Below are 14,536 nucleotides of genomic sequence, written 5' to 3'. Positions count from 1 at the left end.
GAGGATCTACGTTGATTTTGTACACTTTATTAGCGAGTTATTGAACGTCACATGCCTTATTTTAATAAATGAACACCAATCACAAACAGCTCTTCGAGGTTTGCTGTCATTTAAGTTCGTCCCCATTTAAAAATTTAAAAAGTAATTAGGTGAATAAACTCTGTTTGGTATCGTTTGATGTCGCTAAAATCGCATTGTGTTGTTATCATGTCGAAAGTTCGTGCTGCTTTCTTTTTCTTTTTTTCCCTTTGTTTTTGGAATAAATTCAACACCATATTAAATGTAAGTGTTCTTATCTGATTCTAGTACCTACCTAGTTTATTTTCATACCAACATCTTGTTTCTATTTGAATTCCAGATTGTGAGCTTTCAACAATGTCAGGTTTTCTCACCATACTACAACTAATGACTGAACTGTTTTCCATCTATCTGATCAATCCTTCTGATCCTTCTACTGTGAAAATCATCTTTACTTATCATATGTTTGAATGAGATACAGAAACAGGTAAACATACAGACTTTTCTTATTAACTAAACACTGTTTCACTTGAACTATGTAAGACTTTGAATTAGGTGCCTTCAGCAGTGTGGAGTTAAATTGCTGTTACACTGTGCTGTTTTTCTTGATCACTTGAAGCAACCAAAAAGAGGTAAACATTTGTTGCTGCTTTCTTCCAAAAGCATTTAAAAGAACTTCATTATTTTTATGTGTATAGAAATATGCCGATGGCTACACAAATAGCATCCATATATTCTTCTTTATTAATCCACAGCCCTAATGGGATATGTGAGCAGGATAGCACCTCCCTGGAGTTACCCTAGCACGGTAATGGTAAGGTTTTACTAGATCACACAATAGTAGGCTTTTTAAAAAGTGAAACTTTATTTGCTTTGCCAATTGTTGTCGGCTTCTAGAATTTTCTCCATCTCTTCGTTTTTGCCTTAGTTACTCTCATTTCTTTTTTTGTTTGTTTTGCCCTTGGTTTTCCAAACGCGCTTCTACAGTTACAGATTAACCGGAAATCTCCTCCCCATTACAAGGGTAAAAGAAACATCGACATCGAAATGATCCTTCTTTGCAATTATAAATCTTTTTTACATTAAGTTCCCGATCTTATGCCCAAATTTGACCGTTTTTTCCTTCGAGTAACTAATAAACTAGATTTGCTTAAAAATGTTGCATGTGTGAAAATCACAACCTCCAAATTTCAGAGAAATTTAATATTGTTGTTGATCAAACTTTGTTTTCTCTGCGCGTAGAAAAAGTTAGCAGTGACTTAACCGTCCACAAATCCACTCCATTTCTAAAAACCTTGGAATTTGATTTTTAATGAATAGATCAGATTGCGTAGCATTTAGTTGATTCCCGAACTACTAGAAACTTTTGAAAAGTCGTAGTAGACACGTTAAAGTGTTGCAGCTCCCACAATCGAATAATCCAACGAAGATCGCCATAAGGCCTTGCCACTTTGATATATTTTACCACCAATCGTTTTCCCTGTGCATTTGAATTTTTGCCAAGGTGATTTAAAAACTGTGCCATTCCCCGCTGACTACGAAGTGAATGCTTTCGGCGAAATAAAAGTTTTGACACTGATGTTACTTATTGTTGACTGATTGTAACTTAATATTGTTTGTTTTTTGTTTTCAAGGATCAAGGACTGACGCCGATTATCACCTTCAGATCTGCAGATTGAAGCTGTTTGTGGTGCGTTACTTGATTCTTGGTGACGACGGGATGATCGTAATTTGGTGAGTAGATGAGGCGTAAGTCTTGAGCTCTTTTGTTTTGATACCTCTGTTGCTTGTTATATTAATCGTGTGTCGACGAGTTAGAGCGCGAACGTTAGTTTTCAACATGTTCAAATTCAACATCCCTACTAACACGGCCCATCCTCTTTATGTAAGATGTATATAAATATGGGATGGATAGATCCAGGTCGCAATTGTGGGGCGGTAGTATAGCGTAGGTATAAATTTATTCGGATCTAGGATGGGATCAAATAAAGAATATTCATCGTAGATCCACCAGCGTATATTCATTAACATACTGATTGTACATCAAAGTAATATACTCGGGGGTATGATTTTGCTGTGATACCATTTGGTACATACACAGAATGTGCATCACAGTATAACCGTATTAGGTACACAGTGGACGAAAAAGCTAAAAAATATCTCAATTTCCATTACTCCCAAACGTTTGTTCCTAAATTGTACGAACAGTTGGTCAAATGGTTAGAGAGGTGAGCTACGGAATTGAAGGTCAGTAGTTCAAGGCTCGGGGTAGACTTTTATCTTTTAATTTCTGACAGAAATCATATCCAAAGATGGATGTTATTTAAGGATACTGTGTATACACAAACCGGTATATTCAAGGGACATACAAATGGTACGTGCGGGGAAGGGGAAATAAGGATAAACATGAAGCATTCCATGGATATGCTGTTTGTATCTCCCTTATCCTTGGGAGTACGCTTCAGTCATATCCATGGTACATCGCTGTGTTAGTAGGGATGTCCCAACTGATGCAGTGTTTATTAATTATTTTTTAATTACCATTGTAGAGTTCAATCTACATACGGGCCGGCCAGTTGGTTTGTCCTTCACGCTTGAAGGTGGCGGGGAACATAACGTGTAAAACTGTCAATGCGGTGGTGTAGAGGTTGGGTGAGAATTGGACGTGTTGAATCATTATCAAGCAGGTACAATAGCCGCAAGGCTCAGCCATTTTTTATTCATTTTGATATTGGTTTTTGTAGGCCCATCCCCAGCAACGTCAACCTAAAGAAGGAAAGGCCAGTTTGCATTTCCTTCACGCTCGAAGGTCACGGAGATCTTAAAGTAAAACGTGCCATGCAACAGGGGGAGAGGTTGGGTGAGGACGACACGTGATGCATCATTATCAAACAGGTGTAATAACCGTAAGGTTTAAGAGAGGGGTCAGGGTAAGAAAAAAATGTATAAAATGAGAGAGAAAAGGCATTTGAAATGAGTTGAGTGAGAATCTCCGACACGGCAACAACTGCTGTGCACTTTTTGTCACCAACTGCATTCTTCATCGTACCGGTTCGCAACCAAATGGTAAATATTCTATTTTTACATGGAGTTATGTATCACTTTATTATTTATTTCTGTTCGTTCAGTTATTATTGAAAATTAATGTTAAAATTATTTATTGTTTAGTAACTATGGTGTCGTGCTGCTGTTGGTTGTCCTTGATGGTTGGGTCGAATACTGGTGTACCGATGGCTCGTGGGTATGGTGGATACTAAACTGCAACGTCACCGTCTTACCAGACAACATACGCAACAACCGGATACTACACCACCAAAGCCCAGGAGTATTACACCACAACTTATGATGTCCCGAACATCTACACCGTAGGCTTAAGAAATTCTACCTTGAGTTACAGCACCGGAGCACCACCAAGGCAGCGGAGTACTACACCACCAAGGCAGCGGAGTACTACACCACCAAGGCAGCGGAGTACTACACCACCAAGTTTGCTGCCCCAGCCCATTAGACCGAGGCTCTAAGTACTACTCCGTTCCCAGCTACTACATCGAGGCTCCAGTTTATTCTTCCACCACGCGGTCAAATACTACACCGAAGCGCCCAAGTCCTACTCTGCCCCTAATTATTACACAGCGGCTGCTCCTTCGTACTACGTTGGACCGAAATACTGCACTGAGGCTCCAGCTTGCTGCACCTAGCTACACCTAGCTACACCTAGCTACACCTAGCTAATACACCAAGCCCACAAGTAATACATCGACGAGGCCGCAAGTTGCAGTACAGCCCACGTTGCCCTTAGCTACCATACCGAGGCTCCGCTCCCAAACCGACGCTTCCAAGTACTACACAACCAAGGCACCCGAGCTACTACTTAGGCTGCTCCGACCTACTGCACCGAAGCTGCGAAGTATTCCACTGCCCCGAGTTACTACACCACCAAGGCACCTGAATGTTACATCACAACCTTCGCTTCTCCAGTTTACTACAGGGAGGCTCTTAAATACCAGAGCCGAAATTTCTGATTTATTTATTTGTGTTTGTCGGTTGTTGTGATTTGTCGGTCATATCTTAATAGTTACTAGTATTTGGGAATAGTTGTTGATCTTAAATGAGAAAATAAATGTTTTAATGGTAACCATCTTCTGCGACATCTCCTAAAACACCTTCAAGCCTTTTGACATTGCGACTATTTCATGTGTTGGAGTCGTTTCTGTTGCTCCAATCCGCTTTGCATTCGGACATATTCTGGTGCTTGGACGAACTTCATTTTCAGGGTAAGTTATGAAAAAGACGTACTGGTTAGTGTTAACTCTAAATGTTTGAATTTAATAGCTCTATTTTTAACTTAGGTTGGTGTAACAAAGGAATTGGTTCTTCAAAGCAGTTAGTCTCGAAATGATCAGTCACTTGTCAAAACTTATGTATAAATGTAAAAGTTTAAAGTTGTATGAAATATATTGAATCAACTGCTAAACATTATTTTGTTACAAGTGTCAATACACAGCAAAAAAATCTTTAAAAGAAACTTTATTGTCCCACCTCCACCCACAATTCCACCACATTTTACAGTCACATACACACATACAGATACATACATACACGTAAGTTAACCCGTTGGCTGCCACGCCATACAACCCGTAAGTTGTCCTTCTACTACTCTACGCGCCACGTCTGAAGGATCTATGACCAAAGTGGGACTTGCCATTGCTGACAAGTCCGGGCTGACACGGTGACAGGAGAAGATGGAATGCACGCCTCTAGAATCCATCACCGTATCGAAAAGGGGGAAGTCCCTATGGTGCACTGCCTAACGGGGCCTTTCGGCGAATCTGGGGCTGGTGCGACTGTCCGACCCCGCGGCATGTGAACCACGAGACCGAACAGCGCGGCCCGTGCTAAGGAGCTAGGGGAGAACAAAGGCGTGGCAGCCAACGGGTTAACTAACACTAACACAAACGAAATAATACCAACAATACGATGATCCACGTTGATGACGAGTCTCGGAGTCGGTCGCGATTGTCCATAAACGGAACAAAGCTCACTTGCTAGTTTAAGAAAAATTTCCGGAAAAAACAGGAAGTAAGCGAAAGCGCTTTAACCATTGAGCTGTCGTCAAATTAAACCAAATATTCGTGATCTCCATGAGATTTGCGGTCGATTAGGTGTGATTTTAAAAGAAATACTAATTAAACGATTTTCCGATATTTTTTACTGATACGTGAATAAATCAACCCCAAATTGGACGAGGATCACGAAAACCTGGTTCTTTTGAGCGTCAAATGAATATTTACCGAACTAATTTAAAAACCCGAAGTAAATAAAATGGATATTAATCTAAAATGTAACAAGTGAGCTTTCAGCTTTGTCGCTGGAACTGTAACTATCAGTTATCACCCCGAATTACTTTATAGTAATTGCCAATAGAGTATTTAGAGATGTATAAAGTAACTGAAACTGACTGGGAAATGACCAAAGACCATGTTATAGCAATCTAGAATTAAAAATAAGAAATAGTAAAGAAGGAAGTTGAAAACTAACGTTCGCGCTCTAACTCGTCCACACACGATTGATATAACAAGCAACAGAGGTCTCAAAACAAAAGAGCTCAAGACTTACGCCTCATCTACTCACCAAATTACGATCATCCCGTCGTCACCAAGAATCAAGCAACGCGCCACAAACAGCTTCAATCTGCAGATCTGAAGGTGATAATCGGCGTCAGTCCTTGATCCTTGAAAACAAAAAACAAACAACATTAAGTTACAATCAGTCAACAATAAGTAACATCAGTGTCAAAACTTTTATTTCGCCGAAAGCATTCACTTCGTAGTCAGCGGGGAATGGCACAGTTTTTAAATCACCTTGGCAAAAATTCAAATGCACAGGGAAAACGAATGGTGGTAAAATATATCAAGGTGGCAAGGCCTTATGGCGATCTTCGTTGGATTATTCGATTGTGGGAGCTGCAACACTTTAACGTGTCTACTAAGACTTTTCAAAAGTTTCTAGTAGTGCGGGAATCAACTAAATGCTTCGCAATCTGATCTATTCATTAAAAATCAAATTCCAAGGTTTTTAGAAATGGAGTGGATTTGTGGACGGTTAAGTCACTGCTAACTTTTTCTACGCGCAGAGAAAACAAAGTTTGATCAACAACAATATTAAATTTCTCTGAGATTTGGAGGTTGTGATTTTCACACATACAACATTTTTAAGCAAATCTAGTTTATTAGTTACTCGAAGGAAAAAACGGTCAAATTTGGGCATAAGTTCGGGAACTTAATGTAAAAAAGATTTTTGATTGCAGAGAAGGATCATTTCGATGTCGATCGTTTCTTTTACCCTTGTAATGGGGAGGAGATTTCCGGTTAATCTGTAACTGTAGAAGCGTGTTTGGAAAACCAAGGGCAAAACAAACAAAAAAAGAAATGAGAGTAACTAAGGCACAAACGAAGAGATGGAGAAAATTCTAGAAGCTGACAACAATTGGAATTGGCAAAGCAAATAAAGTATCACTTTTTAAAAAGCCAGAACTACTATTGTGTGATCTAGTATAACCTTACCATTACAGGGCTAGGGTAACTCCAGGGAGGTGCTCTCCTGCTCACATATCCCATTAGGGCTGCGGATTAATAAAGAAGAATATGTGGATGCTATTTGTGTAGACATCGGCATATTTCTGAAATACACATAAAAATAATGAAGTTCTTTTAAATGCTTTTGGAAGAAAGCAGCAACAAATGTTTACCTCTTTTTGGTTGCTTCAAGTGATCAAGAAAAACAGCACAGTGTAACAGCAATTTAACTCCACACTGCTGAAGGCACCTAATTCAAAGTCTTACATAGTTCAAGTGAAACTGTGTTTAGTTAATAAGAAAAGTCTGTATGTTTACCTGTTTCTGTATCTCATTCAAACATATGATAAGTAAAGATGATTTTCACAGTAGAAGGATCAGAAGGATTGATCAGATAGATGGAAAACAGTTCAGTCATTAGTTGTAGTATGGTGAGAAAACCTGACATTGTTGAAAGCTCACAATCTGGAATTCAAATAGAAACAAGATGTTGGTATGAAAATAAACTAGGTAGGTACTAGAATCAGATAAGAACACTTACATTTAATATGGTGTTGAATTTATTCCAAAAACAAAGGGAAAAAAAGAAAAAGAAAGCAGCACGAACTTTCGACATGATAACAACACAATGCGATTTTAGCGACATCAAACGATACCAAACGGAGTTTATTCACCTAATTACTTTTTAAATTTTTAAATGGGGACGAACTTAAATGACAGCAAACCTCGAAGAGCTGTTTGTGATTGGTGTTCATTTATTAAAATAAGGCATGTGACGTTCAATAACTCGCTAATAAAGTGTACAAAATCAACGTAGATCCTCGCCACATAACTTATTGTCGCATTTCGTGACATCAGGAGAAAGTTATAGGGCAGTGGTAAGTTCAAAAGAGAAATGGTTTAAAAAATTGAAGTAATTAATTAACAACTTTGGTTTGTAGGAGTACTGCCATATAACATTCATTTCATATACCAAGAATTAGGTTGAAGCAAACACAATTCAAGCGTACCCCCTTGCGAATCAGACAACATGCACGTTATCATTTCCACAACTAGATTAAAATAAAGTGCGTAATAAACTAAGTTCGAAATAAAGCACTTAACAAATTCCTTTTTTCCAAAATTAAATTGGTGGCCCTGAAAAGGGCCGTTTATTAAAAGACGGGAGAAGTTTAAGCCTTGGCGGGTTTGTCTGTCTTCTTGGGCAAGAGAACGGCCTGGATGTTGGGCAAGACACCACCCTGAGCGATGGTGACACCGGAGAGAAGTTTGTTCAACTCTTCGTCGTTGCGGATGGCCAATTGCAAGTGACGAGGGATGATGCGGGTCTTCTTGTTGTCACGGGCGGCGTTACCGGCCAACTCGAGGACCTCAGCGGCCAAGTACTCCATGACGGCAGCCAAGTAGACGGGGGCACCGGCACCGACGCGCTCAGCGTACGATCCCTTGCGGAGCATTCGGTGGATACGACCGACGGGGAATTGAAGTCCGGCCCTGCTGGAACGGGTCTTTGACTTTCCCTTTACTTTGCCTCCTTTGCCACGGCCAGACATGTTTAGATGTAGAGTAAGTAAACGCGGTTCCTTAAATCAAGGAACGAGTGATGAATACAATTTGAAAAATCGACGTTTATATAGGGACTTGAAGTTGGATTCGGAACACAATTTTGGTAGCCAATAGTAAATCTTCACTTGCCCCGAAATTCTTTCCCTTTTCCATAGCTCCGCCCCTGAGTGAACACCTACGTGATACACGCAAGTCTCTGGAGACGAGAGTTTTGGCTACCATCAAGTAGTGAAGGGGAGCCGATATCAGTATAAACAAGAAATTCGGATAAACGAATTTCACTTTCTCAGATTTCTAAGTTCAAGAATGCCCCCCAAAGTTAGTGGAAAAGCTGCGAAGAAGGCCGGCAAGGCCCAGAAGAACATTGCCAAGGGCGACAAGAAGAAGAAGCGCAAGAGGAAGGAGAGCTACGCCATTTACATCTACAAAGTCTTGAAGCAGGTCCACCCCGACACTGGCATCTCCTCCAAAGCCATGACCATCATGAACAGCTTCGTCAACGACATTTTCGAGCGCATTGCTGGAGAATCGTCCCGTCTTGCCCACTACAACAAGCGGTCGACCATCACTAGCCGGGAAATCCAGACGGCTGTCCGTCTGCTTTTGCCCGGTGAGTTGGCCAAGCACGCCGTGTCTGAAGGCACCAAAGCAGTCACCAAGTACACCAGCACCAAGTAGATTGTTCCTCTTGGTCTCTCTACAAACCAAACGGCCCTTTTCAGGGCCACCAAAATACTCAAGAAATGAAAACAATTAACTGCTTTTGGCATTTTTCTAATCCAGTCCAAAACTCGACCCAATTTGTATGACGGAACGTAACGCTTTGTATCTAGACATAGTACGCTTCGGATCAATGCGTGAAATAGAGAGAAAAATCGATCACGAAATTCGTCTCCGTAGCAATAGAGTAACTTTTACATTAAGCAAATCGTTAGATACGACGAAAAGTTATTAAATATATCTGATTCACAGATTCATTTAAAAGTAGAATTTGAAAAAAAGTGTTGAAAAATCAACATATTCAAACAGTTTTGTTCTATGCCACAGCGTTTTCATTTCATTCAAATGGTGATTCAGATGAAGATCGACCGATAGTGACAAAATAATTTTGCAGTAGCTAAGAACAGCTGCAGAAATTGATAAAAATTAAAGGCGAAAATTAAAGTAGGAAATATCTAAAAATTATACTCCGTAAAATCTGAGAAGCATCTGGATATTTTTCGATTCATGTTATCCGGCTTAAAACGAAACACGTTCATACCAGCTTTATATCTAGAAAAATATTTTCTATGATGCACGAACACTTACTTAATAGTTAATATTGCTCCAACGACCTGCATCAAATCGGTTTTTGTTATTCTTGTTAATATAAAGTCGACTTTAAGAATATGGTTTAAGTGGTTGAGAAATCTTTTTCTCTAAGTAAATGGTGGCCCTGAAAAGGGCCGATTGGATTGAAAGATCAGAGTTTTTCATAGTAAAATCAGATTTAACCGCCGAAACCGTACAGAGTGCGGCCCTGGCGTTTCAGTGCGTAGACGACGTCCATGGCCGTCACCGTCTTCCTCTTGGCGTGTTCAGTGTAGGTGACGGCGTCACGAATCACGTTCTCAAGGAACACCTTCAACACACCACGGGTCTCCTCGTAGATGAGACCAGAGATTCGCTTGACACCACCACGACGGGCAAGACGACGGATGGCCGGCTTGGTGATTCCCTGGATGTTGTCACGCAAAACTTTGCGATGACGTTTAGCGCCTCCCTTGCCGAGTCCTTTTCCTCCTTTGCCGCGACCAGTCATTTCGGAATGAGTTTCAGAGATATGAATACTGAATGAATAAGCTATCTGAAAGTACAAAGTTTATATACATCTCCAGACCCCTCGAACGGAACGCCCATTGGTTGAACCTTTGCCAAGCCATCTCACTAACAAAGAGAATTTCCGTTATAAATTTTTTCCCTCCCATTTTCTGAACTAACCAATCCCTAGCCGTAAACCTTACTTAGTTCCTCAACGTCCGTCGACTCCCTACATATACCAACCGCTTTTCTGTTCGATTATTCGAAAATTTTATCAGTCTTTCGAAATGGCTCGTACCAAGCAAACCGCTCGCAAATCTACCGGTGGCAAGGCGCCCCGCAAACAGTTGGCCACCAAAGCAGCTCGCAAGAGTGCGCCGGCCACTGGAGGAGTCAAGAAACCCCATCGTTATCGTCCCGGCACTGTCGCCCTTCGTGAGATCCGTCGCTACCAAAAGTCGACCGAGCTTCTGATCCGCAAGTTGCCATTCCAGCGCTTGGTCAGAGAAATCGCCCAGGATTTCAAGACCGACTTGCGTTTCCAGAGCTCGGCCGTCATGGCCCTGCAGGAGGCCAGCGAGGCTTACTTGGTGGGTCTTTTCGAAGACACCAACTTGTGCGCCATCCACGCCAAGCGAGTCACCATCATGCCAAAAGACATCCAGCTCGCTCGCCGTATTCGTGGTGAACGTGCCTAAGCGACCTAATTCTCCTTGACTTACCAATCGGCCCTTTTCAGGGCCACCATTAACTTAAGCAAAGATTATCAACCACCCATGAATTGATTTTCATTTCAATACTATTGTAAATCTTTCTTGACATCACAGACTGATGTCAAAGAAAGGGAATGGCCTTTACAATAAGGAATAGCAAATAGCCTACTCTTACTTATCACTAACTACTGGTTACTTCTGAATGTCTTTTTCCATTTCAATGATTTCAATGTGCCAATGAAAACTGCTAAAATTTTTTGCTAAATAAGAACGGTCATTAAATCATTATGTACTATTTTTGAACTGCGTCCAAATAAATAAACCACAAACCATTTAAACAGTGCGAAACTGATGGGAATCTGAAAATTTTTAACCAACCTGGTTTGTAGTTTGCAAACAAGATCTGGCAGTCAGTTTATTCTTGTGATCTTCGCCACTCATTCTTTCAATCCAAACACTTTTTTTAAATTCATAACCACATTTCAAACTCCTAATTATTTGTTTCAATATTCCCAGATACAAATAAGAATAGCATTTTTTTTTAAACAAGAACACAGGCGACTATCAACTACAGTCTACACCACACACGGCGAAGTAAACAAAACAAGCCACCTGGTGGCCAATATTTAGAGCTCATCCAACAATTTTGACGGCGCGACCTCTCAAAAACCGATTTGCAGAAAAACGAATTGCTCTCTCGTTTCCGCTTTTACGAAGAGAAGCGAAAAGAAATAAGAGAGATTTGAGGGATTCGGAGACTTATCCTTTACAACGAATTTTTACATTCGAACCTTCATCTCAAAGTCATTGATTCAGTTCTGATTTCTTTGATTTTCTTTTCCTTCATGGCTTTCAAATTTCTGGTGGCGAAAAAAAGTGACAGGGTCACCATTCTTTTTTGTCCAAATCATGTGTCTATGCTGAATATCTCCAGTCCATTCTTGTAGAAGTTTCGTAGTCTAAACACCGTTATCGGTTTAACGGACACGCTAGTGTATAATGCACGACGACGACAACATGCATAACCTTCAATAACTTTGATTTAATGAGTTTAATGAGCCATCTTTTGGGGGCAAATGCGCTTAGTCTAAATTATTATTAATTTCTGCATTGAAACCTGGCAAAAATAAAAATTTTAATTCTGCTTTAATGCAGCGTTTTTAGGGTCATAATAACTTTAAAAGTTTAAATACTAAAATTCGTTTGAAATGTGCGCATTACTGAGTTGTTCACCACAACATTGCTGTTCGCCATTGGAATTCTTATTACATTTGCGTTACTATTATCTTTACATTTTCTGTGAAATGGGGTTCGAACGGCTTGCCCCAACGACGAGGGAAGCATTCACTATGCAGTATACACTATACATTATATTAAAAATGTATATGAAAATTAAAAATTTCAATCCGGTTTTTGCACGAATGAAATCTTATCCAAAAGTTTTGCGTGGTCCTTACAAAGCATTTATATTCCATATTTATATGAAGTACCGGTACTTATTCGGATTTCTTCCCTAAAACGAGCTGCAAAACATGGAGCTTTGGTAGTCGCTTTTTTAGTTAAATTCTTCTTCAATGAAGCGCAATTAATTGCAAGACTAGACTCTGCATATAAAAATCGTTTCAGACATGACAGCGATGACCCTTGATAGCGATATTTCCTTCACGAGAACAAGCCGTTGAATCCAGACAATTATGTCCCATGGCAACTGGACTTGAATTAGTCGACTAGAATTTTGCAAAGCTGCTACTACTAAATCGTGCAGGTACTATACTCTTACAATGTCTCAGGTATCACCATTTTCCAGTTTTCTATGTTCTTAATATTTTTTTAAGTGATGAAACCCTGGCGAGTTGAGAAGTCACAAGATTTGAATTAATTTTGTAACAATTAGATGAAACGTTGCCTATTCCCTTAATCCAAAATAACTAAAATGAGTCACCATTACAAAAGGCAGGAATCAAATATGTAGTTATAAGTTACGTTAACTACCAATTAAAAGACAACAATTACAGTTAACAACTCGAAATTTCCGAGTTGATGCTTCTTTAGACTACCCATGAAGATTTACACATCGGCACGAGAAAAGAATGAGAGAGAAAGATAGTATACAAGATCTAGGAAATTTTTGATGTTGGTCTTGTCTCACTGGTGTGTCGAACTTAGTCCAACTATTGCACGTTCAGAATTTTCTTAACAACTCGGACCACATCTTTTCCTTGAGGAAGAGAATTATCTTCGAGAGTCTTGGCGTAGGGCATTGGGATATCAGCGCCGGTCACACGGACGGGTGGGGCATCGAGATAATAAAATCCTGGGCCTTGAAATTCACAATAACACAGATTTATAAAACCGAATGCAGACCGGAGAAATCTTATTTAATTACCTTCAACCATTCGAGAAACAATTTCAGCGCCTACACCTGACTGTGGCCAGCCGTGCTCTACTGACACCAAGTGATTTGTCTTTTTCACTGATTCCATGACGGTATCAAAATCTAATGGTCGTAGACTTCGGAGATTGACCACCTCGGCTTCAATGCCAATGGCACTCAACTCCTTTGCGGCATCTAAACACGTAGCAACTGCTCGGGAGAAGGCTACCAAAGTTATGTGCTTACCTATTTTAAGAAGAAAAAGTTAAGATAAGACAAAGAAATTTGTTTTTGTCTAAGAATATTTCACGTATTACCAACACGCTCGATTTTAGCTTTGCCAATGGGCACAATGAAGTCCTTAGACAAAACCTCTTCAGAAACGTCAAAAGCAGTTCCGTACATAATTTCGTTTTCTAGACAAACGACAGGGTCAGGATCACGAATTGCAGCTTTCAGCAAACCTTTGGCATCTTCCGCGGAATAGGGAGCTACAACCTATAACATCACCCCCAGGGAGTGAAGCTGTTATAATTATAGAACCACAGTTAAATAAAGAATTGTTGACTACCTTCAGGCCAGGACAGTGGCTATACCATGCACCAAAGCACTGCGAGTGCTGGGCAGCAACTCCAGCTGCAGCTCCATTAGGTCCTCTGAAGACAATGGGTACATTGACTAATCCAGCTGACATACTTAAATAAATGGAATAATGAATGTAAGAATTAAGATTCCAATATTTGAGGAAAAATTAAAGTAAACATCCATACTAGAAGGTTTTAGCAGCTGAGTTAATTACATGATCGATTGCTTGCATGGAAAAGTTCCATGTCATGAATTCACAAATAGGTCGTAGTCCTCCCTGAGGATAGTTGGAAGGAAAGTTGAAAATATTTAGTGAAGTAAAACTTGTTACACGTCAAACTTACCATAGCAGCACCTGTGGCAATACCAGCAAAGCCCATCTCAGTGATGGGGGTATCAATGACACGTTTATCGCCATACTTTTTCCACAAGCCCCTAGAAATCTTGTAGGCTCCATCATACTGAGCAACTTCTTCACCCAGAATGAAAACTCGCTCATCTCTTTCCATTTCTTCATCAATGGCGGAGTTGAGGGCATCTCTCACTGTAAGCTAAAGTGAATTATGAGTATTTAGCATTCAAGCAACCTGCTATTATACCGTCCATACCTGTGCAGAGGCTGGACGAGAAGTGGATATTCCTCGTAGTCCAGCATATTTAAAAGCATTCTGTTTCGGGAAATGAGTATGAAAATGAATAAAAACAGTAAATATAATAGCAGATATGATTATGCAAGCTACTTTTACCTTTAACATCATTGTGGATTTCGCAAGAGGAGCCGCCATAGCCGGTCGTGTGCTTTATACAGAAAGGCGTGATCAGCTGATCGTGATCGACTTATTAATAGAACGCATAGTTTTTCACATAACCGGTAGGTGGAGGAAAAGGCGCTTCAGTAGCGCAGC

The 14,536-nt window shown here is 40.2% G+C and overlaps 5 protein-coding genes and 4 long non-coding RNA genes across 12 annotated transcripts; 4 read left to right on the top strand and 5 right to left on the bottom strand.

The window, feature by feature from the left end:
- The first annotated feature begins 175 nt into the window (after positions 1-175).
- Positions 176-7,383, top strand: LOC124337390. 3 transcript variants are annotated; one of them, XR_006917313.1, is made up of 6 exons: positions 176-282; positions 359-505; positions 574-650; positions 717-832; positions 1,653-1,705; positions 7,326-7,383. It is a non-coding gene; the product is annotated as an uncharacterized LOC124337390 (long non-coding RNA). The 3 variants fall into 3 exon arrangements; XR_006917312.1 differs by lacking the exon at positions 7,326-7,383 and adding an exon at positions 2,568-2,700 and having other exon boundaries at positions 717-826; positions 1,653-1,752; XR_006917311.1 differs by lacking the exon at positions 7,326-7,383 and adding an exon at positions 2,568-2,700 and having other exon boundaries at positions 1,653-1,752.
- Positions 2,770-4,382, top strand: LOC124337430. Of its 2 annotated transcripts, XR_006917358.1 has the most exons (4): positions 2,770-3,084; positions 3,187-3,343; positions 3,395-4,292; positions 4,368-4,382. It is a non-coding gene; the product is annotated as an uncharacterized LOC124337430 (long non-coding RNA). The 2 variants fall into 2 exon arrangements; XR_006917357.1 differs by having other exon boundaries at positions 3,187-4,292.
- On the bottom strand, positions 4,915-6,718 carry LOC124337401. Its single transcript, XR_006917324.1, has 3 exons — positions 6,582-6,718; positions 5,650-5,749; positions 4,915-5,063 (listed from the first exon to the last, which is right to left on the bottom strand). It is a non-coding gene; the product is annotated as an uncharacterized LOC124337401 (long non-coding RNA).
- On the bottom strand, positions 6,764-7,437 carry LOC124337416. Its single transcript, XR_006917343.1, has 3 exons — positions 7,135-7,437; positions 6,912-7,058; positions 6,764-6,843 (listed from the first exon to the last, which is right to left on the bottom strand). It is a non-coding gene; the product is annotated as an uncharacterized LOC124337416 (long non-coding RNA).
- A 17-nt stretch (positions 7,438-7,454) lies between these two features.
- LOC124337200 (histone H2A-like) lies at positions 7,455-11,255 on the bottom strand. The gene is made up of 2 exons (XM_046791300.1): positions 11,051-11,255; positions 7,455-8,176 (listed from the first exon to the last, which is right to left on the bottom strand). Exons 1-2 carry the CDS (start codon positions 11,111-11,113, stop codon positions 7,766-7,768), a joined length of 474 nt encoding a protein of 157 aa, XP_046647256.1. The 5' UTR covers positions 11,114-11,255; the 3' UTR covers positions 7,455-7,765.
- On the top strand, positions 8,203-8,837 carry LOC124337278 (histone H2B.3). Its single transcript, XM_046791383.1, has one exon. The coding sequence runs from the start codon at positions 8,466-8,468 to the stop codon at positions 8,835-8,837; it is 372 nt and encodes a 123-aa protein (XP_046647339.1). The 5' UTR covers positions 8,203-8,465.
- Positions 9,205-10,026, bottom strand: LOC124337291 (histone H4). The gene has a single exon (XM_046791398.1). The coding sequence runs from the start codon at positions 9,958-9,960 to the stop codon at positions 9,649-9,651; it is 312 nt and encodes a 103-aa protein (XP_046647354.1). The 5' UTR covers positions 9,961-10,026; the 3' UTR covers positions 9,205-9,648.
- On the top strand, positions 10,247-10,924 carry LOC124337213 (histone H3). The gene has a single exon (XM_046791315.1). The coding sequence runs from the start codon at positions 10,247-10,249 to the stop codon at positions 10,655-10,657; it is 411 nt and encodes a 136-aa protein (XP_046647271.1). The 3' UTR covers positions 10,658-10,924.
- Positions 11,256-12,681: 1,426 nt separating the features above from the next.
- LOC124337072 (pyruvate dehydrogenase E1 component subunit beta, mitochondrial-like) lies at positions 12,682-14,487 on the bottom strand. The gene is made up of 8 exons (XM_046791098.1): positions 14,378-14,487; positions 14,240-14,299; positions 13,976-14,182; positions 13,817-13,908; positions 13,618-13,741; positions 13,364-13,544; positions 13,059-13,292; positions 12,682-12,992 (listed from the first exon to the last, which is right to left on the bottom strand). The coding sequence occupies exons 1-8, from the start codon at positions 14,414-14,416 to the stop codon at positions 12,844-12,846; spliced, it is 1,086 nt and encodes a 361-aa protein (XP_046647054.1). The 5' UTR covers positions 14,417-14,487; the 3' UTR covers positions 12,682-12,843.
- Between the last annotated feature and the right edge of the window lie 49 nt (positions 14,488-14,536).

The sequence above is a fragment of the Daphnia pulicaria genome, chromosome 4 (genome assembly GCF_021234035.1).
Source record: "Daphnia pulicaria isolate SC F1-1A chromosome 4, SC_F0-13Bv2, whole genome shotgun sequence".
Classification (NCBI taxonomy): Eukaryota; Metazoa; Arthropoda; class Branchiopoda; order Diplostraca; family Daphniidae; genus Daphnia; species Daphnia pulicaria.
The sequence above is the reverse complement of the archived record's forward strand: the minus strand, read 5'-3'. Positions and strand labels throughout refer to the sequence as shown.